Source organism: Silurus aristotelis, assembly GCF_946808225.1.
Source record: "Silurus aristotelis genome assembly, chromosome: 22".
In the NCBI taxonomy this organism is placed as follows: domain Eukaryota; kingdom Metazoa; phylum Chordata; class Actinopteri; order Siluriformes; family Siluridae; genus Silurus; species Silurus aristotelis.
The window spans coordinates 338,733-351,232 of record NC_139595.1 but is presented as its reverse complement, the minus strand read 5'-3'; the positions used below and the strand labels follow the sequence as shown (position 1 = coordinate 351,232).

Sequence of the window (12,500 nt, the reverse complement as noted above, 5' to 3'; positions counted from 1 at the left end):
ACACAAACACATAAACACAAACACACAAACACACACACAAACACACAAACACATAAACACAAAAACACAAACACATAAAAACACAAACACAAAAACACAAACACAAAAACACACAAACACATAAACACAAACACAAACACACAAACACATAAACACAAAAACACAAACACATAAAAACACAAACACAAAAACACAAACACAAAAACACAAACACAAACACATAAACACAAACACACAAACACACACACAAACACATAAACACAAAAACACAAACACATAAAAACACAAACACATAAAAACACAAACACAAAAACACAAACACAAAAACACACAAACACACAAACACACAAACACAAACACACAAACACACAAACACACAAACACAAACACAAAAACACAAACACATAAAAACACAAACACAAAAACACAAACACAAAAACACACAAACACACAAACACATAAAAACACAAACACAAACACAAAAACACAAACACAAAAACACAAACACATAAACACAAACACATAAACACATAAACACATAAACACAAACACAAACACATAAACACATAAACACACAAACACATAAACACAAACACACAAACACATAAACACATAAACACAAAAACACAAACACAAAAACACACAAACACACAAACACACAAACACACAAAAACACAAAAACACAAACCCTGATCAAATCTCCCTTTCTGTGTTTACAGCAAAAGACGGGTTACGCTCGGACCGTGCTGGAGATAAACACTCCTCGTATCGACCAGGTTCCCATCATCGACGTGATGCTGAATGACTTCGGAGATGCCAACCAGAGGTTCGGCTTCGAGGTCGGTCCCGTCTGCTTCCTCGGCTAACATCTCGTACCTTCAGCTGACTCGTGCTGGGGCGCCTCGAGACATGTGGACAGCTGACACACACACACACACACACACACACACACATGCCGGCCGATACACACTGTGTTATCATCATGGGAATGTTCATCGCCCTTGTGGGGCCGTAATGATGAGACTGAGGCCAGCAATCTTTAGGACCAACATGAAGAGACGACATGAACTGGTGAAAACGCTGCACTTTTACACGTCACAAAGAGAAACAGATTCCTGTGTTTTTATTCTGTTCTTCCAACACCACTATTCCCCAGATTTAATCCCAATACCAAATTCACTTTTAATACTGCTTTTTATTTCTAATTATAATCTGAATTCCTGTTTTTAACTCCACTGTAATCCCAAATCCCTCAACATTCCCAATCTCAGTCCTAATCTTAATCCCAGTTCCACTTCTCTTTATTCCTTCATTCTTCCTCCAGGTGTTTTTCCATTTGCTTGTGATTATAAAGAAAAATTCCTTTGGTGCTATAAAAAGTGCATTTTTTAATATAAATGTAATTATGATTTTGTACAATAATGTTGTTCTGAATGGACTTTTCTGCAGAATCGTGCATGTCCTTCATCTATTCAGAGATTCTTCAGTCTAAATATCTATCGATTATTTTCTCCTGTTCCAGTGTGAGAAACATCAGCATGAAAGCCCTACTGTAAATACTGACCACTGTCTAGACGGAGGACGTCTATCCGCCTCGCACGCATTGTGAAGGAGAACGATTTTACTCTCATTCCCACTATAATGTGTTTATTGTGTAAGTGGTAGCGTTAATGCTGTGGTAATCAGACGTCTGATCATGTGACCCCTATGAGATGAGAACATTTAGATCAGACCCCTTTTTTTGTTTTTTTTTGTACCTCATCTCTAATTGGAAGGGAAACTTTTTAAACAGTGAAATTTCTCCACATTTTGTTCTCGGGATTTGTGTTTTTGTATCTGAGTTTCTGAAGTTTTTGAAAATGAAATCTGCCTCCATGCGCTTCGTATTTAAGCTCCTGTGGTACAACGTGGTTTCATTTCATTTGCTTTCTGTCTTCTGAATATTGTTTGCAGATCTGTTCATGTCCTCGGTTCCCTTTAAATACACGACTATAGGCATTTAAAATTGGACACATTTGTGTACTTTTTTCTTCTATAATTTATGTAAAACTTGGAATAAATGATTGGTACGATGTAGTTAGTTTCTATTCAATCGTGAGTATGGTGGATTATTTAATAATGTAAACAGGACGTGTGCTGGAGAAAAGAACGTGCTGAAAATTATTCCATAAATATTCTACAATAAGGATTAAAGAGCTGTTTTAAAACCCTAATGGGTAAATCAGAGGAGACTTTGGTGAGGGGAAAAATGTGGAAGAAACCTTGAGAGGAATCAGACTCAGACCTTCTCTGGGTGACACCAAACACCGCTTTATTACAGTTCCATCATTGTTGAGGTTTTCACCTGATCACTGAGAAACTGTAGTCTGGAACCACAGAAGCAAACTTTTAATTATAATTACAGTCCAAATCCGTATTCAAGGTTCCTGAGTTCAACCTTCACAAGAACCTCAGCGATCTTCAGAAAGCTAATGGTTTCCAACCGAAGTATCTCTATCCAGTAGCAGAGCATCAGCACGAAGCCGGCAGATCCAGAGTGGAGAAAAGGACAAGATCAGGAATCATGTTTCACACAACAGAGAGAGAAAGTGAGAAAGATGTGAAGGTTGATGTTTAAAGACACTGTACCATGTGATCAGAGTGCCATCAATAAATCTGAGGAAGGTTTTGAACCTCCAGAACATCAGGAGAAAATCTGAGGAGCAGAATCCGAGAGGAACCTCTTACTCACAGAGAAGGGCTTCATCATGCTGGATCACACATTTAGAAGAAGAAGAGAGACTCAGAAGTAAAACATCTCCAGATGTGTCTGTGAGCAAAATCCAAAACTGTCACTTATTTATTTTATTAAATCAAAACTGAGCTGAAAATTTATATTTTATTTCATTTTATTATAACTGCAGCTGATGAAGAGAGCAGGAGGTAAACATCACCCCCCTCATCAGAACCTGTTCTCTGTGTGTGTGTGTGTGAGTGTGTGTGTGTGTGTGTGTGTGTGTGTGTGTGCGTGCGAGTGTGCGTGCGTGCGTGCGTGTGTGTGTGTGTACAAAAGTGATGAATAAACAGTACAGGATCAGTGTGATGTGTCTGCATCCCACAGCTAATTAATTTGATTGATGGTGCGAGACGGAGCGGTGCATCAGCACACTGTTCACTCTCAGCTCCACGTTCTCCTCCACGTTCTCCTCCTGATGAGGAAAACCCCACGTAGAAAACTTCCAGAGAATGTAGGGCAGTTATGGAGCGATTTGAAAACCTTGAGGATGTCCGAGGCTGTGAATTTGTCGTTTGGCAAAATTATTACAGTGAAGACTGGAGACGTGCGAGAGGCCTGAACAGAGTGGTGTACTTCGAGGTAGGACTGAGATGTTTCTACTTCACTTCTGAGGTTGAATGTGGAAGAAGGTTGGATGTTCCTGCACACAGATCCGAGAGACTAAGAAAAGTCTGTGATGTAAAATGTGTAATGTTCCGTTTAAATTTTAGTTCAGGTTTATTTGAGTAGCGTTTCAGATGGTGAACATTGTCCTGAAGCAGCTTCATGACTCCTCACACCTTCATCCTTTCATCTCTAATAAATGAGGGAGATGTGAGGGTGGTGAGGAAAAAAACTCCATTAGACTTTATAAGGAAGAGACCGTGAGAGGAACCAGACTGAGAAGAGAAGCTCATCTTCATCCATTAAACATCCAGTTATTACAGTTCCAGCATTGTTGAGGTTTTCAGGTGATCACTGATGGAAATCTCGTTAATGTTGCCTTCACCTGAATCTTCAAAAATAGATGAGTTTTAAATAAACAGATGTGTGCTAACAGCACAACATCTCACATACACACCACACACACATCACACACACACACACACACACACACACACACTTACACACAAACACACACTTACACACCACACTTACACACCACACACAAACACAGCACACGCACACACACACACACTTACACACACACACACACACACACACCACACACAAACACAGCACACACACACACACACACACACACACACACACACACACCACACATACACACACACACACACAGAAATTAAGTGCACTGATGAGGCGGAATGTCAGTTTGGGTTTCGTGTTGGCTTTCGTCATGCAGCTTTGACTGAACACACACACACACACACACACACACACACACACACTCACACACACTCACACACAGATAAATTTAGCGCGACAGTACATCTTACATTTCAGCTCCATTTCATCTCAGGCTTTTATTTCCATCTGCATGAGATTTACAGATGAGTTGAAATCGTTGACGTCTGCTGGTGTTAGAAATCACACGTCTTCTCTTTACTCTGTAATAACGTGAAGCCCGTGAAGTGCAGCCGTGTAAACGCTACAGGATACAGATGCTGATTGGTGTTTCTGTGTGAAATGTTTGATCACATGATCAATCGTTTCCTTTTGCTACCTTTTTTGTTTTGTTTTTAAAAATAATGTTTCTTCACTTTTACACAACCTGCATGCTATGTTGGCTAGCGTAGCTAATGTTAGCAATGCAGAGATGACGGTTGTCATGGATACATTCAGTACCAGCAAACTGACTGATTTATGAACAGTCTGCAATTCAGACATACCTTAGGGAAGAGGAAGTGGGTGGAGTCAGGATGGTGGGCAGTCACATGCTTTTCAAAGTTGCATATTTACTTCTTTGAATTCTCTTTAAAAGTTCTGCAGAGTTTATAAAGTATTTATTTTGTGTTAAAATCGTCTGAGGGAATTAATTTCACCTCATGGCTGCGATGCGTCTCGCACTGACGACATGCCGAGGGAATCTGATCCGTGTGTGAGGAGTCATCAGGAGCACGGCGCCCCATACCATGCCACAGATCTGATTCCTTTACCCCCTAACCCTCCCCTTTACCCTCCCCTTTACCCTCCCCTTTACCCCCTCCGTTACCCCTCACGCCCTCTCACTCTCATTTCCTGCATGCAGCATGGACGCCTTGGAGTTAAAGGATTTATTCACCGTCGCTCACTTTATTAAAACCAGATGTGATCACGGCCTGAAAGCCGGAGAACCTAAAAATGCCAAAAATTATGTTTTTTTCGAGGTGGAGATCCTGGACCCAAAAGCCAGGACACAGCTCTGCTACCTGGACAAGGTGCGTCACTGAAACCCAAAACTCGACTCTTCAGTCTGGATTCATCTGCAGTGTAAATGAAAAACAATCCGATCTGCAGCGCGTTTGATCAGATTCCAAGATTCTTCTTAGAGAATTTTACTTTGCTCATGTTGATTAAACATGACGGTTGTGACATTTTTCCGTGAGCAGGTGGAGCCGAGCGCCACCATCGGAGAAATCAAAGTCCTGCTGCACAGATTGTGTGAGTTTTCTTTCTTTCTGAGATTCTTTTACATGATTTAACCTGAGTCCAGCTGATCTGAGATCTTCAGCAGTCAGCAGGAGAAGTGGTTTATTATAAATATCTGAGGTGTGACTGTTGCAGATCCAAAGTGGTATCCAGCGAGACAAGCTCTGAAACTCCACCCTGGTAAAATCATTATACCAAATTACACCAAACACACTCACACCTTCATCACGGTCACACACATGTGGGGCTGAGAGACATACAGACGGGCAGACAGATAGATAAACAGAGATAGAGACAGATAGATAGACAGCCAGACAGTAGAAGGAGAGATAAACAGAGAGACAGACAGACAGGCAGACAGACAGACAGACAGGCAGACAGACAGACAGACAGTAGAAGAAGAGATAAACAGAGAGATAGACGGTTGTAGTAAGTTTGAGGGGAAAGTCAGTAAAAGTTATGAATATAAAATAAAATCAGTTACGGCTCTTTAAAAAAACACATGAATCTGATTATAGTTTGTGATTATTATCAGTAAAAAATCTTCTGCTGTTTAGAGGGAAAACCTCTTAAAGATGAAGATGTTTTGGAGGAGCTGCCCGTAGGAACGACAGCCACCATGTTCCTGCAGGACCTCGGGCCTCAGATAGGATGGACCATGGTAAGGACTTGACCTTCGGTCATGTTCTCCTGTACTCTACACACTACACCTCTACTCTACACACTACACCTGTACTCCACACACTACACCTGTACTCTACACACTACACCTCTACTCCACACACTACACCTGTACTCTACACACTACACCTCTACTCTACACACTACACCTCTACTCTACACTCTACACCTCTACTCTACACACTACACCTCTACTCTACACACTACACCTGTACTCCACACACTACACCTCTACTCTACACTCTACACCTCTACTCTACACACTACACCTCTACTCTACACTCTACACCTCTACTCTACACACTACACCTCTACTCTACACACTACACCTCTACTCTACACACTACACCTCTACTCTACACACTACACCTCTACTCTACACACTACACCTCTACTCTACACTCTACACCTCTACTCTCCACTCTACACCTCTACTCCACACACTACACCTGTACTCCACACACTACACCTCTACTCTACACTCTACACCTCTACTCTACACACTACACCTCTACTCTACACACTACACCTCTACTCTACACTCTACACCTCTACTCTACACTCTACACACTACACCTCTACTCTACACTCTACACCTCTACTCTACACTCTACACCTCTACTCTACACACTACACCTCTACTCTACACTCTACACCTCTACTCTACACTCTACACCTCTACTCTACACTCTACACCTCTACTCTACACACTACACCTGTACTCTACACTCTACACCTCTACTCTACACACTACACCTGTACTCTACACACTACACCTCTACTCTACACTCTACACCTCTACTCTACACACTACACCTCTACTCTACACTCTACACCTCTACTCTACACCCTACACCTCTACTCTACACACTACACCTCTACTCTACACCCTACACCTCTACTCTACACTCTACACCTCTACTCTACACTCTACACCTCTACTCTACACACTACACCTCTACTCTACACACTACACCTCTACTCTACACACTACACCTCTACTCTACACTCTACACCTCTACTCTACACACTACACCTCTACTCTACACACTACACCTGTACTCTACACACTACACCTCTACTCTACACACTACACCTCTACTCTACACTCTACACCTCTACTCTACACTCTACACCCCTACTCTACACACTACACCTCTACTGTACACACTACACCTCTACTCTACACTCTACACCTCTACTCTACACACTACACCTCTACTCTACACACTACACCTGTACTCTACACACTACACCTCTACTCTACACTCTACACCTCTACTCTACACACTACACCTCTACTCTACACACTACACCTGTACTCTACACACTACACCTCTACTCTACACACCACACCTCTACTCTACACACTACACCTCTACTCTACACACTACACCTGTACTCTACACACTACACCTCTACTCTACACACCACACCTCTACTCTACACACTACACCTCTACTCTACACTCTACACCTCTACTCTACACACTACACCTCTACTCTACACTCTACACCTCTACTCTACACACCACACCTCTACTCTACACACCACACCTCTACTCTACACACCACACCTCTACTCTACACTCTACACCTCTACTCTACACACTACACCTCTACTCTACACTCTACACCTCTACTCTACACACTACACCTCTACTCTACACACTACACCTCTACTCTACACTCTACACCTCTACTCTACACACTACACCTCTACTCTACACTCTACACCTCTACTCTACACCCTACACCTCTACTCTACACTCTACACCTCTACTCTACACTCTACACCTCTACTCTACACACCACACCTCTACTCTACACACTACACATCTACTCTACACTCTACACCTCTACTCTACACACCACACCTCTACTCTACACACCACACCTCTACTCTACACACTACACCTCTACTCTACACACCACACCTCTACTCTACACACTACACCTCTACTCTACACTCTACACCTCTACTCTACACACCACACCTCTACTCTACACTCTACACCTGTACTCTACACACTACACCTCTACTCTACACACTACACCTCTACTCTACACTCTACACCTCTACTCTACACACTACACCTCTACTCTACACACTACACCCCTACTCTACACACTACACCTCTACTCTACACACTACACCTCTACTCTACACTCTACACCTCTACTCTACACACTACACCTCTACTCTACACACTACACCCCTACTCTACACACTACACATCTACTCTACACTCTACACCTCTACTCTACACACTACACCTCTACTCTACACACTACACCTCTACTCTACACACCACACGTCTACTCTACAGACTACACCACACACTACACCTCTACCTTACACACCACACCACACCTCTACTCTACACTCTACACCTCTACTCTACACACTACACCTCTACTCTACACACTACACCTCTACTCTACACACTACACCCCTACTCTACACACTACACATCTACTCTACACTCTACACCTCTACTCTACACACTACACATCTACTCTACACTCTACACCTCTACTCTACACACTACACCTCTACTCTACACTCTACACCTCTACTCTACACACTACACCTCTACTCTACACTCTACACTCTACACCTCTACTCTACACACTACACCTCTACTCTACACTCTACACCTCTACTCTACACACCACACCTCTACTCTACACACTACACCTCTACTCTACACTCTACACCTCTACTCTACACACCACACCTCTACTCTACACTCTACACCTGTACTCTACACACTACACCTCTACTCTACACACTACACCTCTACTCTACACACTACACCTCTACTCTACACTCTACACCTCTACTCTACACTCTACACCTCTACTCTACACTCTACACCTCTACTCTATACACTACACCTCTACTCTACACACTACACCCCTACTCTACACACTACACCTCTACTCTACACCTCTACTCTACACACTACACCTCTACTCTACACACTACACCTCTACTCTACACACCACACGTCTACTCTACAGACTACACCACACACTACACCTCTACCTTACACACCACACCACACCTCTACTCTACAGACTACACCTCTACTCTACACACTACACCTCTACCCTACAGACTACACCTCTACTCTACACTCTACACACTACACTACACCTATATTCAGCATTTCTGATCTCTTTGTGTGTGTGTGTGTGTGTGTGTGTGTGTGTGTGTGTGTGTGTGTGTGTGTGTGTGTGTGTGTGTGTGTGTTGGATTGCAGGTGTTTCTATCAGAAAGTATTGGGCCGTTATTTATTTACCTGCTGTTTTACTATCGGCTGCCGTTTCTCTACAGTTCTGAGTATGCGTACACTCGGAGCTCCCACGCCGTGATCAGGTCAGAACAGTGATAACGTAAATACTGGGGGCAGAGCTCTAATGCTGTTTTTGCACTACACTAGTGTTATTGTCTCTGTGTGGTTGTGTTTCCTTACTGTGTGCAGGTTGGCGTGTGTGTGTCACACTTTGCACTACGTCAAGAAATTAGTGGAGACCATTTTCATCCACCGCTTTTCACACGGAACTCTACCACTGAACACCATCGCCCTGGTCCTGCTTTATTCACCGTTATTCTTCATTAACATGTCTGTGTGTCAGTGTGTGTGTCTGTGTGTGTGTGTGTGTGTGTGTGACCAGATTCTATCGGTATTAAGCCATTAACTTAGTAAAGCATGAGACAGCTGTGAGGTTCTGTGAGGTTTTGTCTCTCTGTCTGTCTGTCTGTCTGTCTGTCTGTCTGTCTGTCTGTCTGTCAATGAGTTGTTTTTAAATGTATGTTTTGAAGTGTGTGGGTGGAGTTAACTGGTGTTTAATGGTGTCTTTCAGAATTGTTTATATTATTGGGGATTTGCAGCATGGTTAGCGTACTACATCAACCACCCACTTTATACCACACCCAGTAAGTTCACTAACTACTGCTCAGTGTGTGTGTGTGTGTGTGTGTGTGTGTGTGTGTGTGTGTGTGTGTGTGTGTAGGGTTACAGTAATTAACTGGTCTATGTTTTTGTTGTTTTATTAGTGTACGGAAAAATACAGATCTACATGTCACTGATTACATTTCTGGTGTGTATCCCACAGACGTGTAAATAAATAAACAGCGTGTGTTGTGTGTGTATGAAGTGTGTGATGTGAATATTGAATGATATGAATAATACATGATGTTCCTCTTGTTATTCTGCTCCAATCTCTCAGCTGTGTGAGTGTGGAAACTTCTCCATTCACCTCGTTCTAAATCAACTCAGCTGTAACGGTGAGAGTCCATCATTCCACTCTTTCACCTCTCATCACTTCACAGGATAGACAGACAGACAGTGAGACAGACAGTCAGACAGTGAGACAGACAGTGAGACAGACAGTGAGAGACAGAAGGTGGTATATACTGTATGTATTTTGTGTTTCAGGTTCGAGGCCACTGCAGATTCCATACCCGAGTAAAAACCCCTTCACATGGCTCTTCTTCTTCGTTTCCTGTCCAAACTACACATATGAAGTGTGTTACACTGAACACACACACACACACACACACACACACACACACACACACACATGTACAAACATATATATATATATATATATACACATACATACACACTATACTTAGTTTTACTGTGTTTTGTTGCAGTTGGGGTCATGGATCAGCTTCACAGTGATGACACAATGTGTTCCAGGTTCTCCCCAACACACACACACACAAACATACACACACTTTTCTACCCTACAGTGTGAATGTGTGTGTTGTTAGTAATCAGGTTTTGTGTGTGTGTGTGTGTGTGTGTGTGTGTGTGTGTGTGTGTGTGTGTGTGTGTGTGTGTGTGTGTGTGTCGGCAGTGGGTGTGTTTACTCTGTTTGCGTTTGCACAGATGACCATCTGGGCTCGAGGAAAACACAAAACCTACATGCAGGAGTTCCAGAATTATCCTGAGCTCAGGAGCGCCATCATTCCACTCTTCCTCTAGTGATTTGGGACACAGCCAGAAAAAAAATCACAATGCAGGAAATAATACAGTAAATTCAGAAACAAGCTCCGCCCCCAAACACACACCTCACCCCTACCTAGTGTCCTTACATTAACATTAACACTAAACTCAGAGAAAACAGGAAGTACCTTTACAGTGAACAGGAGGAAACCAACATCACACACCAGCATACTGTAATAAACATCTGGGAGTTTCATCTTTAATTTGACCTTGATTTGACTTTGACATGACCCAATGTCACTGTGATCTGAATTATATAAATAAATGTTTACAAAATGATATTTATTTATTTGTAATAAAACTAAGAATTTTCTACCCAAACCCTTTAAACCTCCGTGAGCATCAGCTGGAAAATAAAAATACATGTTTGTATACATATATGTGTGTGTGTGTGTGTGTGTGTGTGTGTGTGTGTGTGTGTGTGTGTGTGTGTGTGTGTGTGTTTTACATGTTCAGTTTTACATTGAGGCTCAGGACGTCGCATTAAATCACACAAGCAGAAAATTATACATAATAATAAGAGCTTTATTTTGACTAAAGTGCTGCAGCAATGTGTGTGTGTGTGTGTGTGTGTGTGTGTGTGTGTGTGTGTGTGTGTGTAGGTACTTGTGTGTGTTTCAGCAGTTATAATTAAACAGGCACAGCTTTAGCAGTAAAGCACAAACAGACAAAAAAGCCCCAAAAAAAATAAAACATTTACAGAAACATGTAAACGTGGTGGTGTGGGGGGAGGGGCGGGGCAGAGGGGCAGGGCAAAGGGTGACATAACATAAACGCGTGTGTGTGTGTGTGTGTGTGTGTGTGTGTGTGTGTGTGTGTGTGTGTGTGTGATGTGGTTATTTGTTGGAAGACGGTGAGATTTTTGCTTCTCGTTTCACTCGAGCTGCTCTGGGATGAAGAATGGCATCATCATCATCCTCACCCGACTGCTGCTTCGCAAAATTTACAAACACCTGCAGGAGCAGCAACAACACAACCTCATCACACACTGCCCCCTCTGGGGTCATTAATATAATACCACTGAGGGGCAGGAACTACACCACTCTTACAGCAGGGTGACCATCACAGAAAGTCTATATTACACTCACACACACACACACACACACACACACACACACACACACACACACACGATGATGATGAGGAGGGGGTGGTGGTGGTGTGCCCTGCAGGTTGGAGATGTTCCTCATTACCTGGTCCAGAGTGGTCTGAGATACAGAGTAGTCCTCGATGTTGAGTTTGAGTTTATGTTCTGCCACCAGCTGGAAGATGCGTGCGAGTGAGGAGGCCGTGATCTCATACTGCAGGGTGTTGTAGTGTTTCTCTCGCTGCACACATCTCGGGAAGTTGCTCTCCATGAAGGCTTCAGCAGAAGCCAGGTCAGGAGATGAACCAGGCTGAGCTGCTCTGATCTTCATCGTCACTACATAACCATCACCGAACCTGAGA

General features: G+C 42.8%; 3 protein-coding genes across 3 annotated transcripts in view; 2 read left to right on the top strand and 1 right to left on the bottom strand.

The window, feature by feature from the left end:
- col11a1b (collagen, type XI, alpha 1b) overlaps positions 1-2,076 on the top strand; it is a 63,625-nt gene extending 61,549 nt beyond the window's left edge. The window contains exon 67 of the mRNA XM_083524971.1: positions 720-2,076. Coding sequence (XP_083381097.1) covers positions 720-866 — 147 coding nt within the window. The 3' untranslated portion in view covers positions 867-2,076. The remainder of the gene's footprint in view (positions 1-719) is intronic.
- Positions 2,077-4,778: 2,702 nt separating this feature from the next.
- On the top strand, positions 4,779-11,728 carry tecrl2b (trans-2,3-enoyl-CoA reductase-like 2b). Its single transcript, XM_083525249.1, is given in 14 exon segments — positions 4,779-4,844; positions 4,847-4,879; positions 4,882-5,136; positions 5,308-5,359; positions 5,483-5,527; positions 5,905-6,008; positions 9,297-9,412; positions 9,519-9,624; positions 9,901-9,973; positions 10,094-10,137; positions 10,267-10,324; positions 10,476-10,564; positions 10,697-10,742; positions 10,903-11,728. Coding segments are annotated over 14 exon segments (1,200 nt in total). The 5' UTR covers positions 4,779-4,793; the 3' UTR covers positions 11,031-11,728.
- LOC310717084 (retinal-specific phospholipid-transporting ATPase ABCA4-like) overlaps positions 11,556-12,500 on the bottom strand; it is a 30,989-nt gene continuing 30,044 nt past the window's right edge. Inside the window, 2 exon segments of the mRNA XM_083524762.1 lie at positions 11,556-12,004; positions 12,245-12,494. Of these exon segments, the coding sequence (XP_083380888.1) occupies positions 11,888-12,004; positions 12,245-12,494 (367 nt within the window). The 3' untranslated portion in view covers positions 11,556-11,887.